This window comes from Saimiri boliviensis, chromosome Y (assembly GCF_048565385.1).
Source record: "Saimiri boliviensis isolate mSaiBol1 chromosome Y, mSaiBol1.pri, whole genome shotgun sequence".
NCBI classification, from domain to species: domain Eukaryota; kingdom Metazoa; phylum Chordata; class Mammalia; order Primates; family Cebidae; genus Saimiri; species Saimiri boliviensis.
Genome location: NC_133471.1, coordinates 22,838,676 through 22,855,276, shown reverse-complemented (window position 1 = coordinate 22,855,276; position 16,601 = coordinate 22,838,676). Strand labels below are relative to the sequence as shown.

Sequence of the window (16,601 nt, the reverse complement as noted above, 5' to 3'; positions counted from 1 at the left end):
GGAGTTTGAGGCCGGCCTGGGCAAGACAGCAAGACTCTCTTAAAACCACAAGCTGGGTGTGGAGACACAATCCTGTTGTCCCAGGTGCTTTGAGACCGAGTCGGGTGCATCAGGAGGTCAAGAGAGCGAGACCAGCCTGGGCAACATGGTGAAACCCCGTCTCTACTAGAAATATAAAAATTAGCCGGGCGTGGTGGCGGCCACCTGTCGTCCCAGCTACTCGGGAGGCTGAGGCAGGAGGATCGCTTGAACCCAGGAGGCGGAGGTTGCAGTGAGCTGAGATCACACCACTGAGCTCCAGCCTGGGGGACAGAGCGAGGCTGTCTCTATAAAGGAAGAAAAAAAAGAAATTTATAGAGCTCGGTGAAAAGAAGGCAGGAAACGTTCCCGCTGGCAGGCACGGCGCTGTCTACGCAGGAAACGCGGGGCGCCTTGATGCCTGGTAACTTTACTTCTCGAAGGAACAGAGCACAAGGTCGATAAACGTTATTTCTAGATGTTGCCCACCAATAACGGGAGACAGGAATGTCAAAAGGACCGTTTAGAACAGCAGGAAACCCGTGAAACACTCCAGCAGACACGTCACAACGTCCGCGTAAAGTCTGTGGAGAGCTAGAGGGTCCGGCCGGGACAAAGGGCAGGGGCCGTAACCACAGCTGACGGCCGCGCCCGTGGACCGGGCCACGCAGGGCTACGAAGCAGGAAGCTGGGACACGGGCCCGTCCACTCGGCTCCATCTCCTTGAAAGTTCGGATCTTTTTTTTTGCTGTTCAGAAGGGGTCTCGCTCTGTCGCCCAGGCTGGAGTGGGGTGGCCTGATCTTGGGTCACTGACACCTCCGCCTCCCGGGCGCAAACGGTCTTCGCGGCACATTTTAATAAAACGTTTGGCAGAGACGGGGTTTCCCCACGTTGGCCAGGCTGCCCTCAAACCCCGGACCTGAAGCCATCCAGCCACCTCGGCCTCCGGAAGTGCCGGGATTGCAGGCGTGGGCCACGGCGCCCGGCCTCGGCAGAACGTTTTCTAGAAGCAGCTTATTTTCAGGTAAAGGCAAAGACACCTGAACAGCCAGCACGGGCGGAACGGAACAGGACGCAGGACCTCCGCACACGACGGCGACAGTGGCCACGTCGCTCCAGCGCGTGCCCCTGGGGCTGCTGAGGGGCAGACTAGGGTCAGCGGCAGCGCTCCCCACGCGCGCCAGAGTCCGACGCGGGGAGGACGGGCTGAGTCCAAAGTTCTACAACGGCCCCCACCGTCCCGCGTGGCACCGGAGTGACAGGCTTCTCCGCGCAGGAAGGACAGACGCCTGCAGTCGCGGCACAGAGACGGGTTCAGGAACGGACCGCACACAGCGTGGCTGCCGCCACCTCGCCCGGGCCACCCCGTGGCTTTGCGGAGGCGGTGCTGGGACAGCCGGACACCCCGAGGACAAGGGGAGCGTCCACCCGACCTTCACCCCCCAGGGAACGGCTACGCACGTGGACCCTAGACCCGAGTCTAAACAGCAAAACGTGCAGGTGAAATGTCCGCGTTTAGGGTTCGGGCGTGAGTTCTTAGGCGGCACCAGACACCCGGCCGTGAAGTCACACGCCAGGCAGTGCCACTCCCTGCAAACTCGGAGCACCGCGCGGCCACCACGTGACGGCGGTGACCACACACCTCGGACGCTGCGGAAAACGCGAACGGGTCACAGGCGAAGGGTCTGTGTCCCGAGGACCTGAGGCGGCCTTCGGCCCAGGGAGGAAGCAGGCGGCCGGGCGGCCTCCGGGGGCCTCCAGGGCTGGCAGGGGACAGGGGCCCCGGCGTGGCCTACGTCCCGGGGAGGCGGGCGGCCCCCGACCCCTCGGCCCGCCTGGCAGGCGCCAGCCGCGGGCCGGGAACAGACGCACAGAGGGGGAAACGCGTCTTCACTCGGCCTCCCCGTTCTTCGCCTGGTACGTGAAGTCTGAGAAACGGGGTCAGAACCCCACGCGGCGGTCCCCTCCCGACTGTCCCCGTGTCGCGTCACCCCAACACCCCTCCTCACTGCCCCGTGTCCGTGTCCCCCCCACTGCCCCGTAGCCCCTCACGGACCCCGCGTCCCCTCATCTCCCCGTGACACCCCCCGCACTGCCCCGCGCGTACCCCCTGCCCCCCGGGCTCCCCCCACTGCCCCCGTCCACCCTCACTGACCTCCCGTCCCCTCATCTCTATCCCCGTGTCTCCCCCTGCCCCCCGGGTCTCCCCGCACCCCGTCCCCCGCACCCCGCGGGCACTCACCCGTCCTCCCAGGGCTCCCCCGCAGCCTCCTCGGCCACCAGGATGTCGTACTCCTCGGCCGCGTACTTCTCCCAGTCCGAGAGTTCGGGGCCGCTGCTGTCACTGTCCTGGAGGAGGCGCGCATGTCAGGGACACGCGTGGCGCAGCCGAGGGTGCCCGCCCGCGTCCTGAGCACGAGGTTCTCCCCTGTGACCCCGGGGGCCTGCGGTGCTGGCCCGAGTCACGGAATCGGAACGCGGCGAGTCCTGTCCTAGTCGCCCCTCGATGCAGCGTCACCGCCTCCTGGGGGTCTCCCCGTCCGGCCCTCTACCCGGGCCGCCCCCTCCCCCAGGACGCCCCCTCCCCCGTCCGTCCCCTCTCCCCGGGCCGCCCCCTGCCACGTCCGCCCCGTCCCCCCCCGTCCCCCAGCCATCACCTCCCCCGTCCGCCCCCGTCCCCCGTCCGCCCCGTCCCCCGTCCGCCCCCTCCCCCGTCCGCCCCGTCCCCCGTCGTTCCCTCTCCCCGGGCCGCCCCCTGCCCCGTCGGCCCCTCCCCTGTCCGTCCCCTCTCCCCCGTCCGCCCCCTCCCCCGTCGGCCCCTCCCCCGTCCGTCCCCTCTCCCCCGTCCGCCCCTCCCCCGTCCGTACCTCCCCCGTCCGCCCCCTCTCCCCCGTCCGCCCCCTCCCCCGTCCGCCCCTCCCCCATCCGCCCCCTCTCCCCCGTCCGTCCCCTCTCCCCGGGCCGCCCCATCCCCCGTCCGCCCCGTCCCCCCCCGTCCCCCATCCATCACCTCCCCCGTCCGCCCCCGTCCACCGTCCGCCCCTCCCCCGTCCGTCCCCTCTCCCCCGTCCGCCCCTCCCCCGTCCGTCCCCTCTCCCCCGTCCGCCCCTCTCCCCCGTCCGCCCCTCCCCCGTCCGCCCCTCCCCCGTCCGTCCCCTCTCCCCCGTCCGCCCCTCTCCCCCGTCCGCCCCTCCCCCGTCCGCCCCCTCCCCCGTCCGCCCCTTCCCCATCCGCCCCCTCTCCCCCGTCCGTCCCCTCTCCCCCGTCCGCCCCTCCCCCGTCCGCCCCTCTCCCCGGGCCCGTACCCCCCCTCCCCCGCCGCACTCACCCTGAGCAGGGACAGCTGCTCTCTCTGCTCGTGCTCCAGGTACTTCTCGATGTTGAAGAACGTGTCGAAGAAGACGTGGGCCAGCTGGCAGCGCTTCAGGTCCTGCAGCGTGATCCTCCCTGCACGGACGGGCGGGTCCGAGGCGTGAGCGCGGCCTCCCTGCGCAGCCTCATGGGCGCGGGGTCAGTGGGGGGCGCACACGGGGTCAGGGGGTGCGCGCGTGTGGTCGGCGACACGTGGTCGAGGACGCGCGCGGAGCCGCGGCTCCCATGCCACGCGTGGGACGTGACGGGCGGACCCGGGATGCGGCTCTGCGCGGGACCAGGCGTGGGAGGACGGGGCTTGGGGTCACCTGCGCCCCGAGGATGCGTGGGCCGGGACGTGGGACAGGCGCGGGGAGGCGCGGCCAGGGCGGTCTCGGACGTGAAACTACAGACGCCTGAGGTCCCGCTGCGGGCGGCGCCAGAGAGCGGCCCCCCATGCTGAGGATCTGGGGTCCCACGGGCAAAGAGCGGCGGGAGGAGCGTGGCCACAGGGGTGGGTGGGGCCGCAGGGAGGGCGGGGCGGTGGGAGGGACGAGGCGGCGGCAGGAGCATGGTCCCAGGGAGGAGCGGGGGCAGGAGGGGTGTGGCCACACGGAGGGCGGGGCAGAAGGGGTGTGGCCGCACGGAGGGCGGGGCAGAAAGGGTGTGGCCACACGGAGGGCGCGGCAGAAGGGGTGTGGCCGTACTGAGGGCGGGGCGGTGGGAGGGGTGTGGCCACACGGAGGGCGGGGCAGAAGGGGTGTGGCCGTACTGAGGGCGGGGCAGGAGGGGTGTGGCCACACGGAGGGCGGGGCAGAAGGGCTGTGGCCGTACTGAGGGCGGGGCGGTGGGAGGGGTGTGGCCACACGGAGGGCGGGGCAGAAGGGCTGTGGCCACACGGAGGGCGGGGCGCCGGGAGGGCTGTGGCCGCACGGAGGGCGGGGCAGAAGGGATGTGGCCGTACTGAGGGCGGGGCGGTGGGAGGGGTGTGGCCACACGGGGGGCGGGGCGCCGAGAGGGCTGTGGCCGCACGGAGGGTGGGGCAGAAGGGGTGTGGCCGTACGGAGGGCGGGGCGGTGGGAGGGGTGTGGCCACACGCGAGGGCGGGGCGGTGGGAGGGGTGTGGCCGCACGGAGGGCGGGGCAGAAGGGGTGTGGCCACACGGAGGGCGGGGCCGCAGGAGGGGTGGCATCACAGGAGGGGAGGGTCAGCGGGAGGGGCGGGCAGCCTCGGAGCCATCTCCAAGGTGCAAGCCCAGAGCTGCATCCTGACCCGCAGAACAAAGCCAGGCAGCTGGGTGGGCACGCTCCGCTCTGCCTCAGGGCACTGGGTGGGGGTGCAGGAGGACTTGGGGCAACGGGTGGGGTCCAGTGCTGTCGGGAGCCGACTGGGGAAGGGAAGGCTGCCCTGTGCGGCGTCAGCGGAAACCTGGCCATCGGTCCCTCGGCCTGGTGCCCATGGCCACGGTGACCCCGGCCCTGGGCTCTGCAGGTCCCCGAGGGGGTGCCCGGCCCTGGGCTCTGCAGGTCCCCGAGGGGGTGCCCGGCCCTGGGCTCTGCAGGTCCCCGAGGGGGTGCCCGGCCCTGGGCTGTGCAGGTCCCCGAGGGGGTGCCCGGCCCTGGGCTCTGCAGGTCCCCGAGGGGGTGCCCCCGTCCTGAGCACGGCGTTCTCGCACCGTGACCCCGGGGGCCTGCGGTGCTGCGCTCCTCCTCAGTCTCACAGTGGGAGGGGCCCTTTCCCAGTGTCCCCTCACAGCAGGGACAGCGCCTCACAGGGGGGCGTGCCCTCCCCCCGGCACCTGCCCTCCCGGGGCGTCACCTTCGGTCCTCGGCTTGACGAGGTCCAGCATCTGGCAGAGGCAGTCCTGGAAGGGCAGGGCCTCGATGGCCATGCTGTCCAGCCTCCGGCACTGCTCCTCGTAGAAGTACTCCAGCTCGAACATGGACAGGGCGCCGTCCCCGTCCAGGTCCATGCACCGGAACCAGTACTCGATGCTGCGGCCGCAGAGCTGTGAGCTCCCCCCACCACCCGGCCCCGGGCCCTCTCCGCGCCCCCTCTGCAGCCCCGGCCCCGGCCCTCCCAGCCCGCCCCTGCAGCCCCGGCCCCGGCCCTCCCAGCCCCCCCAGCAGGCGCGCACACATCCACCGGCGGACGCACGTCACAGGCGAGACTCGCAGCTCCGTCCCCAGCAGAAGAGCACGCTGTGGCAGGAACCCACCTGGTCGGCGTCTTCTTGTCCTCTTCAGAGATGAGAAACCACACGAAGTCGGCGTAGCTGATCTTGCCCTCCTTCTGCACTCTTCTGCCTCTAGACCGGAGGCCGGGATGCAGAGACGAAGACGCCGTCAGGGAGGGCAGCACAGGCAGGGAGCCCCTGCCCATGACCCCGGGCGAGAGGAGCCCCCGGGGCCCAGCCCTCCTCCTGCTCCTGCAGGGAGCAGGTGGAGGCCGCGCGGCCACACGGCTTCCCCCACGTCCAGGCACGGTCGAGAGCGCCCCCATCACTGCCACGGCCCCGGGTGCCCGCAACCACCCCTTCTCGGGGCTCATGGCGCCCGACAAAAACCCCTGTCCTGGGCCATCCCCTTCCTCGGACCTCACGTGACACTGGTTCTTGTGTCCCCGTCCCGCGCGAGGGCAATGAGATGGCCCCGAGCCCTCACGTGGCAGGGGCCGACGTCAGGCGCCTGAGCCGCACGTACCGCGTGACTGCTCCCGAGAAGATCCTGTCGATCATCTTGGTAGAAATGGCTGCAAAGACATTGGGGTTGATGGGCAGCGCGCACCGCGCCTCCGCCCTGATGCCACGACCCCCAAAGCCACGCCTGGATGCGGCGGGGACCGAATGCCGGGAAGCGCCTGAGTCTGGAAGGGGCCCGGGACCCCGACGCCCCCGCAGGCTCCTCCCGGGTGCCCAGCGCCCTTTCCCGTCAAGCGGGGCCAGGCCCAGCATCAAATCCACAGTGTGCAAAGCTGACCGCGGTTCAAAGACCAAGTTTCTCAAGAGCGGAGCACTCACGCGTGCCTCAAAGGTTCTGCTTCCAGAGGCACAGTTCCAACACAAGAAGAAACGCGTTTCAACTGCATGTCACTCACAAGAGACAACAGTGAACGCACGGAGGAGGCCGCCATCCCAGGCGCTTGCTCTGTCCCAAGCCGGCCGTCCCTGAGGTCACCAGGGTCCCCGGGACGCAGGGGGCCAAGATGCCCCCAGCTTCAGGCCGCGCCACGTGAGAAACAGCCCAGCCGGCCGCACCCGCCACCCTGCCCCAAGACCCAGCGTGGGCCCCACAGGAACAGAGAGACCTGCGGCCGGCGCGCGTTCACAGGGGCACGAGCGCTGGGTTCTGGGCTGACTCCCAGCTGCGCAGGCGTTGGCACGGGCCACGTGCGGCGGCTCTGCGGGGCTGCGCTCCTTTCACTGCTAGTTAACGGGGCTCAGGGCTTAGGTGTCTCCCTGAACTGAGGAACAGATCCAGGAAATGCTCCGTCCGTCAGGTGCGCATCTCACGCAGGCAGGTGGGGTCCACCAGGTCATGGCCCAGGGCCGGCCCCGGAGACGCAGACGGGCGGGAGCCACCCTCAGGGAACCGCGCAAAACAGGCCAGTGAGCTCAGAAAGACCCTTCTTGGTAATGAGGTTTTCTTTGGGGGGTGTGGGAGAGAAAGGAAACTTAAATCCTTTAGAAAACGAAACCACACAGGAATACGGCTCCCGCTGCTGTAGCTGAGCCTCCTCTAAGCCTGGGGCCCCACGTTCGGGAGCTGCCCAGTGAGAGATGGGATGGAAACTGGTCCAGGCCTTGGAGGCTGGAAGCTGGAGCCTGTGAGGGAAGGGTCTGCGCGCGCTCTCGCGTCCTAACGATGAAGACCCGCGACGGTGGTGTCGCAAAGGGGTGGCTGTCGGAGCCTCAGGACCAGCGGACCACACTGACCCCGTAGGCGCCAGCCGCCAGAGGTGTGGTGCAGGGGCGCACGCCGGGACCCAGACACAAGGAGTGGCCTGGGGAAGGAGGGGCAGCTGCAGGCCCAGGAGGCCCTGGAGAGAAGGCGCTCGCTGTTTCCACGCTCCGCCTGCTCCTCTGCCGCTGGGCGTCCCCGCGCCCCGCCTGCCCCTCGGCCCCACGCACCGTGGTCATTGAGCTCCGTGTCCCTGCGCCCCGCCCGCCCCTCTGCCCCACGCACCGTGGTCACTGCGCTGTGTCCCCGCGCCCCGCGCGCCCCTCTGCCCCACACACCGTGGTCACTGCGCTGTGTCCCCGCGCCCCGCCCGCCCCTCCGCCCCATGGTCACTGCGCTCTGTGTCCCCGCGCCCCGCCCGCCCCTCCGCCCCACGCACCGTGGTCACTGCGCTGTGTCCCCGCGCCCCGCCCGTCCCTCCGCCCCACGCACCGTGGTCACTGCGCTCTGTGTCCCCGCGCCCCGCCCGCCCCTCCGCCCCACGCACCGTGGTCACTGCGCTGTGTCCCCACGCCCCGCCCGCCCCTCCGCCCCACGCACCGTGGTCACTGCGCTCTGTGTCCCCGCGCCCCGCCCGCCCCTCCGCCCCACGCACCGTGGTCACTGCGCTCTGTGTCCCCGCGCCCCGCCCGCCCCTCCGCCCCACGCACCGCGGTCACTGCGCTGTGTCCCCGCGCCCCGCCCGCCACTCCGCCCCACGCAACGCGGTCACTGCGCTCTGTGTCCCCGCGCCCCGCCCGCCCCTCTGCCCCATGCACCGTGGTCACTGCGCTGTGTCCCCACGCCCCGCCCGTCCCTCCGCCCCACGCACCGTGGTCACTGCGCTGTGTCCCCACGCCCCGCCCGCCCCTCCGCCCCACGCACCGTGGTCTCTGCGCTGTGTCCCCCCGCCCCTCAGCCCCACGCACCGTGGTCACTGCGCTGTGTCCCCACACCCCGCCCGCCCCTCCGCCCCACGCACCGTGGTCACTGCGCTCTGTGTCCCCGCGCCCCGCCCGCCCCTCCGTGCCACGCACCGTGGTCATTGTGCCGGGCCAGGTCGTGCGCGTCGATGAGCAGGTCGTGGTCCGAGTCCAGCTCCCAGAACTTGCAGTAAATGACATAGAAGTGCTCGTAGGAGAAGAACTCGGTCAGCTGGTTGATGTCCGCCTCCTCCTCCAGCAGCGCTACGTTCTGCCGAAGGACACGGTGGGGGGGCCTGAGTATGGGGCCTCCGAGGCGACGCCTCAAGGCCGGGTGCCTGCGGGCAGGCGGAAGGCTGGGGCGGAGGGCGGGGGTGTTCCCAGTGGGGGCGATCCCAGGTTGGGGGAGCTCCGGCGTGGAGACAGCTTGCTAGGCGGGAGTGGGGGTGCTGTAGTCCCAGGGCTACACGGGGACTGGGAGCCTCCCAGGAACTGGGGAGGCAGGAGGGAGGGGGTGGGAGAGAAAACGGGGAGGGAACAGAGAGGCCAGAGGAAGGGGGAGGGGGGAGGAAAGAGGGTGGTAGGAAGGGGGAGGGGACGGGGAGAGGGGAGAAAGGGAGGGCAGAGGAAAACAGGAGGCGAGGGGCGGGGAGGCAAAGGAGGGGGAGGAAGGAGGAGGGAGGCGAAGGGGGAGCAGGGGAGGGGGAGGGGAGGAGGAAAGGGGGAGCAGGGGAGCGGGCCCGGAGGGGAGGAGGAAGGGAACGGCCCGCCGCACCTGCAGGAAGGAGCTCCGCCGCAGCTCGGCGCAGGTGATCCTGCCGGACCAGGACCGGTTCACGGCGTAGAAGATGCGCTGGGTGACCTGCGGGGTGCCGGTGCCGTCAGTGCCCTGGGTGTGCGGACGGAGGAGCTTCGCCCCTCGCAGAGACGGGGACGCGGAAGGGGGGAGACGAGCATCACCTTGGTCTCAGCAGCCCCAGGCCCACGAGGGCACAGGCGGGGGCCGTGGGAAGGGCCCTGCGGGAGGCACCACCCCAGGCTGCGCTCAGGGAGGGTGTGGCCAGGGGTTCCCCTGTGGACTGGTGGGCAAAGGAGCGTGGGCATCCCAGAAAACCACGGTTTGCACCACAGCCTGACTCGATGAAAACTCCACTCTGGACACGTTCACAGCTTTTTTTTTAAAAAAAAACACAAACGGGGTGTCGCTGGGTAACCCAGGCTGGTCCTGAACGCACAGGCTGCAGAGTGCCTCTGGCCCTGGCTGCCCACGCGCCAGGGTCACAGGTGGGGACCGCCACTGCCACTCACGGCGGGGAGGCACCACGTGGGGCGGGCGGGGCGGCTCCTCGCTGAGCGAACCCTGCACTGCGCACACCGGGGGCTGCGTCCTGGGCCGAGCAAGGCCTCCTGCCTCCGATCCTGGAGCCCCTCCCAGCGCCCTGCGCGAGGCCTCCTGAGCCTGACGAACGCCTGACAGCTCCAGCTTACGGAGCGGCCTGCTGCCTCAGCAGAGAAACCAAAACCTACCACGATTGCCGTGTAATGACAATGACTGAGACAGGCGCGGGAAAGAGGAGGCGGGGACCCCCAAACACCGCGGCTCAAAGTCACAGGCTGCCTTTGGCATGCCTAAGCTCCCCACGAGTTCTCCCACGCAGCAGACGTGTGCTCCCCCTCAGTCTTTCCAGAGTAGACGTGTGCTCCCACCCCCGAGTCCTCCCACAGACGAGTGCTCCCACCCACCCGAGTCCTCCCACAGAGATGCGTGCACCCACCCACCTCCCGGAGTCCTCGCAGAGAGCGGACTCGTGCCCCCGCCCACCTCCCTGGGTCCCCACGGAGCAGCGGGGACAGCCCCCGTTTTTGTGGGTGCGCTGCCGTTTGTGTCGGGGGACAGGAGTGAGGCTGCCGCGGCCTCCAGGGGCTTGTGAACCGCCCGGCACTCAGGCATGCCGGCGACTGCGGCGCGCCGCGGCCTGCAGCTGCCAGGGTCACCCCGAGGGCGATGGCATCGTTGGCACTTTGGGGGTGTCCTCAGCCTTCCGCGGGCGGGGAGTTGGGGCCGGGGCGGCGCGACCTCTGCGTGCCGGGGCCTGGGCCGCGCTCCCGGCCGTCTGCAGAGGAGGCCGCGGTGGCTGCGCTGCGCTCCGGCCCCGGGATGTGCCGCCCCGGCCCCGAGGATGGAGACGCGCACAGAGCAGCCGCGGGCCCAGGGCAGCGTTCCCGCACGTGCGTGGGTCGGGGGGTGCTGGCCGCCGGGAGGGAGGGGCTGTGCTCCGGGGGTGCGGGCGTCCGGGGAACTGGGGCGGGGTGGGGCGGGGGGGTGCGGGCCGCCGGGAGGCAGGGGCTGTGCTCCGGGGGTGCGGGCGTCCGGGGAACTGAGGCGGGGTGGGGCGAGGCGGGGCGTCCGGGGAACTGGGGCGGGGCGGGGCAGGGTGGGAAGCTCCAGCCCCGCGCGCGCGCCCATCCCTGAGTCCCGGGTGCGGCGGAGACACCTGCCGGGGACCTGCCGCTTCCTCCTGCAGCTCAGGGCTCCCCGATCCACGGCGGCCCCTGCAGAAACGCGCCCTGCCGCCCCACCGTGCCCCAGCCCGGCGTGGGTGCCGCCAGGGATCCGCCTCCCCCGGCGGGAGCTCCGCACCCTCTGCAGCGCTCGGAGAAGCAGCAGGTGCTCACCGTGGTGATGTAACGCGAGTGGAACTCGGACGCCTCCTTCAGGAACGACAGCCCCGGGTGCGTGTTCACCACGTCCTAACGGAAGAAAGACACGGGGCGCGGTGTGGACGCCGGCCTCTCGTGAGCAGGGATGAGGGGTGCGGTGTACTCTCGGGTGAGGCGTGCGGTGTAGCTCTGGGTGAGGCGTGCGGTGTAGACGCGGGTGAGGCATGAGGTGTAGGACCGGGTGAGGTGTGCGGTGTAGACGCGGGTGAGGCATGAGGTGCAGGCGAGGGTGAGGTGTGCGGTGTAGGGGCGGGTGAGGCGTGCGGTGTAGACGCGGGTGAGGCATGAGGTGTAGGCGAGGGTGAGGTGTGCGATGTAGACGCGGGTGAGGAGTGAGGTGTAGGCACGGGTGAGGTGTGCGGTGTACACGCGGGTGAGGCGTGCAGTGTAGACGCGGGTGAGGCGTGCGGTGTAGACGCGGGTGAGGCGTGCGCTGTAGACGCGGGTGAGGCATGAGATGTAGGCGAGGGTGAGGCATGCGGTGTAGACGCGGGTGAGGCGTGCGGTGTAGACTCGGGTGTGGTGTGCGCTGCAGACTTGGGTGAGCTGTGCGGTGTAGACGCGGGTGTAGATGCGGGTGAGGCGTGCGGTGTAGACTCGGGTGTGGCGTGCGGTGTAGACTCGGGTGTGGTGTGCGCTGCAGACTTGGGTGAGCTGTGCGGTGTAGACGCGGGTGTAGATGCGGGTGAGGCGTGCGGTGTAGACTCGGGTGTGGCGTGCGCTGCACACGGGTGAGCTGTGCGGTGTAGACGCGGGTGAGGCGTGCGGTGTAGACTCGGGTGTGGCGTGCGCTGCAGACTTGGGTGAGCTGTGCGGTGTAGACGCGGGTGTAGACGCGGGTGTGGCGTGCGCTGCACACGGGTGAGCTGTGCGGTGTAGACGCGGGTGAGGCGTGCGGTGTAGACTCGGGTGTGGTGTGCGCTGCAGACTTGGGTGAGCTGTGCGGTGTAGACGCGGGTGAGGCGTGCGGTGTAGACTCGGGTGTGGCGTGCGCTGCACACGGGTGAGCTGTGCGGTGTAGACGCGGGTGAGGCGTGCGGTGTAGACTCGGGTGTGGCGTGCGCTGCAGACTTGGGTGAGCTGTGCGGTGTAGACGCGGGTGTAGACGCGGGTGTGGCGTGCGCTGCACACGGGTGAGCTGTGCGGTGTAGACGCGGGTGAGGCGTGCGGTGTAGACTCGGGTGTGGTGTGCGCTGCAGACTTGGGTGAGCTGTGCGGTGTAGACGCGGGTGTAGACGCGGGTGAGGCGTGCGGTGTAGACTCGGGTGTGGCGTGCGCTGCACACGGGTGAGCTGTGCGGTGTAGACGCGGGTGAGGCGTGCGGTGTAGACTCGGGTGTGGCGTGCGCTGCAGACTTGGGTGAGCTGTGCGGTGTAGACGCGGGCTCTCACCTGCAGGAAGGGGACGAAGTCGCCCTGCACCAGGTAGTTGCAGCCGGGGCTCATGAGCAGGTGCACGAACTTGGCGGCATCGTCGTGGCAGTTGTGCAGGATTCTGGAAGGACAGGATGACCGGGCGCGCCCGTCACAGACGCGGGGTGGACGGCAGGGCAGGCGGCCACTCAGGACGGCGGGCGCGCGCCCGGGTGCGGGTTCCCCTCTCTCCGTGGCGCCACGGGGCCCCCGTCCCCGCGCCGTGTGGACCCAGGGCCGCCTCCGCCCTCCCGACGCGACCCCCGCCCGGCCCGGGACTCACTTTCTCCACATGGCCACGAACTTGTGCACAGACACGGAGCCCGTGCGCTCCCCGCCGGCGCCGTAGAAGAGCGGCCCCTTCCAGTAGAGGGGACAGCCGCAGGCCTGAGGCAGACAGAGGGACGGGGTGGGGGGTGCGCTCAGCGGGGCCCGGGCACCTGCCTCCTGCGCCCGCCCGACCCACGTGCCCAGAGGCCGCTGCTGCGGGAAACAGCGCGCTCCGGGGCGGTGTGCGGCCGGCCCGCCCCGCGCGGATTCTGCTCCAGCCTTCGAGCTCAGCGACGGGAGCGGAGCGCGGGAGTGCGGCCCAGAGACCCCCCGACCGGAGGCCGTGCGCGGGCACCGTGACCGCGGCGGCTGCGTCCCCAGCGTGTGCAGAGCCGGCGGCAGCTCCGAGGAGCCGGTGCAAACGGCCGCGTCGGCCGGACACTGCGTGGAAGGTGACGGCGACGGACACGTCCCGTGGAGTGTCTGCCCACGCCCGCAGCAGGGCCCACGGCAGGTCCGAGGAAGGGAAAGTTACAGTCGGCGGGGAGACTCACCACGAACACTCGGCGTTAGGAAACACTGCTTTGACGGTAACCCCGGCGGGGCGCGGGGGCTCACGCCCGTCACCCCAGCACTTCGCGGGGCCGAGGCAGGTGGATCACGTGAGGCCAGGAGATCGAGAACAGCCTGGTCAACACGGCGAAACCCCGTGTCTACTAAAAACGCAACACCCAGCTGGGTGTGTCCGTGCACGGCTGGAATCCCTGCGGCTGGGGAGGCTGAGGCACGAGAATCACTTGATCCCAGAAGGCGGACGCTGCGGTGAACATCTGCCTGGTCGACAGAGCGAGACTCCACGTCAAAACAAAAATAAACTAACTCCAGGCGCGGTGGCTCAAACCTGTAATCCCAGCACTTTGGGAGGCCAAGGCGGGTGGATCACGAGGTCAAGAGATCGAGACCATCTCAGTCAACGTGGTGAAACCCCGTCTCTACTAAAAATACAAAAAATTAGCTGGGCATGGTGACGCGTGCCTGTAATCCCAGCTACTCAGGAGGCTGAGGCAGGAGAATCGCCTGAACCCAGGAGGCGGAGGTTGCTGTGAGCCGAGATCGCGCCATTGCACTCCAGCCTGGGTAACAAGAGTGAAACTCCGTCTCAAAAAATAAATAAATAAAATTAAAAAAAAAAAATAATAAGGCCGGGCGCGGTGGCTCACGCCTGTAATCCCAGCACTTTGGGAGGCCGAGGCAGGTGGATCACGAGGTCAAGAGGTCGAGACCATCCTGGTCAACATGGTGAAACGCCGTCTCTACTAAAAATACAAAAATTAGCCGGGCGTGGTGGGGGGCGCCTGTGGTCCCAGCTCTTCGGAAGGCTGAGGCAGGAGGATCGCTTGAACCCAGGACGCAGAGGCTGCCATGAGCCCAGATCACGCTACTGCACTCCAGCCTGGGTGAGAGCGAGACCCTGTCTCTAAAATAAATAAATATAATAAAAATAATGCCATGTATCAAGACCATTAAAAGAAAAATCAAACTACGGAAAAATGCAACAAAAATGACACGCAGTGTCTGCATAGCAAACCACGGAGCACGGCCGAGTGACATCAAAGATGACGGAAGCAAAGATGACGGTCTGCGGACCGGCACTCCCTCCGGCCCGCGCCTGACCTCCCTACCCGCGCAGCGCCCGTCACCAGGCACCGAGGATGGCGGCTTTGCGGCCTCTACGTGCTGACAAGCTTGTGTTGAACCTTCTAAGGCGAGACGAAAGAACTCGGGAAAGCCAGCTGACGGTGACAGTCGGCCGTTTCCAGCCCTCCCCATAAAGTCGGAGTAAGGAAGGTGGCGGTGAGTCTCCGTCAGGAGCCGCGGGACTGAGAGGAAGGGAAGGGGGGGACTCACCTGCAAACTCATTAGCTCACGATTAAAAAGAATTCTGCAGTAAGTGGAGATGATCAGCTCTAAAATGCAAAGATACAAAGAAAGCAGCTTTTCCTGCGTGTTACAAAATCGTTACCGGGCAGCGAATAAAACAGCAGATGACGTGATTTGACGTTGTTTTCTCTTCTGAGATGGAGTCTTGCTCTGACGCCCAGGCTGGAGTGCAGTGGCGTCATCGTGGCTCACCGCAACCTCCGCCTCCCGAGGAGCTGGGAACACAGGCGTCCTCCACCACACCCGGCTAAGTTTTGTGTTTTCAGTAGAGACGGGGTTTCACCGTGTTGCCCAGGCTGGTCTCGATCTCCTGACCTCGTGATCCGCCTCGGCCTCCCAGACTGTGAGGCCTGGCTTCCCTCGCTCAGCACATGCGTCTGGGTCTCACGCACGCCGCTGTGTGGGGACCGTCTGCTCCAGTCCGGCTCTGCTGACCTGACAGGAGCGCCCTACGCAGGAAACGCCACCGGCCCCCAGGCCCACGCTCCAGTGCCTCGGGGGTGCTCGGGAGCAGGGCAGAGTCCTAAGCGTCTACACGGGCAGAGAACCAGTGGAAAACGTGCAGAAATGCAACGTGTCAACATGCCACCCAGCTGGGTGAGCACATGGCATCACAGAGCCGCAGGGGCCTTCAGGTGGGGCCGGCGCTGGGTCCCGGCTCTGCCCCCCGCCCGAATCTCCGGCTGAACTGGGATCTGAGTGCTGGCGGAGGGGCTGCTGGGAGGGGACAGGATCCTGGGTGGGCCTCCCCCTCGCTCCTCCTGTGAGTTCTCGTGAGACCCAACGGTTTCAAAGCGCGTGGTGGTGCCCGCTCTGGCCGCCCCCTGTCCTGCCAGCTGTGGAGAAGCTGCCTGCTTCCGCGCCGCCTTCCTGCATGGGGAAGTCTTCCCGAGCCACGGCTTCTTTCACGCCTGTGGAACTGTGTCAAACCTGCGTTCGCCATAAGTATGGAGCGCAGCGGTGGGATCTCACCTGACCGCCACCTCCGCCTCCCGGGTTCGAGAGTCCCCGGCCTCGGCCTCCGAAGTAGCTGGGATTAGAAGCGCACGCCACCACGCCTGGCTACTTTTCGGACTTTTAGTAGACATAGGGTTGCGCCAGGTGGGTCAGGCTGGTCCTGAACTCCTGACCTCATGATCTGCCTGCCTCAGCCTGCGGAAGTGCTGGGATGACAGGTGTGAGGCAGCCTGGCTGGCCTCAGGTGGCTCTTCACAGCCGTGTGGGAACAGACTCAGAAAACCGTTTCCCAAGGCAGCCCCAGGCCCAGAGAGTCAACCGCAGCTAACGCAGGAGGACGGAACTGAGTGTGTGCCTCCGGCCCCCGGCGGAAACCAGTCACAAAACAGCACAAAGGGACGTCTGGAGAATCTCCGGGTCCCAAACACCGAACGCGGTCCTAAACGACGCGCTGCCGCGGCAGAAGGTGGAATCCGGCCGGCGTGGGATCCATTCAACGCGCAGCGCGTGGACGTGGACTCGCCCGCGGTGTGCCAGGGTGGAGGCGGCGCGGACGGCAGGGCGCACGCACGGGGACTGCGGAAGGGCCCGTGGCCACGGCAGAATGGTCAGTAACAACCCGCCGGACCCCGGCGTGAGCGGACGACAGGCAGAACTCGGAAGCCACCGCCGCAGAACATCATCGCGGAAAATCACTAAAACTAAAAGCTGCTACTTGAGAGAGAAAAATCAAGAAAATACAAAACTCAGAGAGAGACGACCAAGCTCAGTCAAGACGGTACGCACGGGCCGGGCGCGGTGGCATAGTCCTGCGGTCCCGGCACTGGGGGAGGCCGAGGCAAGTGGCTCACCTGAGGTCAGGAGTTCGAGACCAGCCTGGCCCAACATGGCAAGACCCCGCCTGTACTAAAAATACAAAAATTAGCCGGGCATGCTGGTGAGCACCGACAGTCCCAGCTACCCGGGAGGCTGAGGCAGGAGGATCGCTGGAACCCGGGGGGCGGAGGCCGCAGTGAGCCGAGACCGCGCCACTGCACTCCACGCTGGGCGACAGAGCGAGACTTGGTCT

General features: G+C 68.2%; 1 protein-coding gene across 3 annotated transcripts in view; it reads right to left on the bottom strand.

Moving 5' to 3' along the window:
• PPP2R3B (protein phosphatase 2 regulatory subunit B''beta) overlaps window positions 1-16,601 on the bottom strand; it is a 50,032-nt gene that overhangs the window by 2,423 nt on the left and 31,008 nt on the right. For all 3 annotated transcript variants that reach the window (XM_039463504.2, XM_039463502.2, XM_039463503.2), the window contains exons 3-12: window positions 12,648-12,751; window positions 12,344-12,446; window positions 10,908-10,982; window positions 9,007-9,093; window positions 8,346-8,502; window positions 6,073-6,121; window positions 5,589-5,678; window positions 5,189-5,364; window positions 3,348-3,466; window positions 2,262-2,368 (exon numbers count right to left, since the gene is read on the bottom strand). In XM_039463504.2, coding sequence (XP_039319438.2) covers window positions 2,262-2,368; window positions 3,348-3,466; window positions 5,189-5,364; window positions 5,589-5,678; window positions 6,073-6,121; window positions 8,346-8,502; window positions 9,007-9,093; window positions 10,908-10,982; window positions 12,344-12,446; window positions 12,648-12,751 — 1,067 coding nt within the window. The remainder of the gene's footprint in view (window positions 1-2,261; window positions 2,369-3,347; window positions 3,467-5,188; window positions 5,365-5,588; window positions 5,679-6,072; window positions 6,122-8,345; window positions 8,503-9,006; window positions 9,094-10,907; window positions 10,983-12,343; window positions 12,447-12,647; window positions 12,752-16,601) is intronic.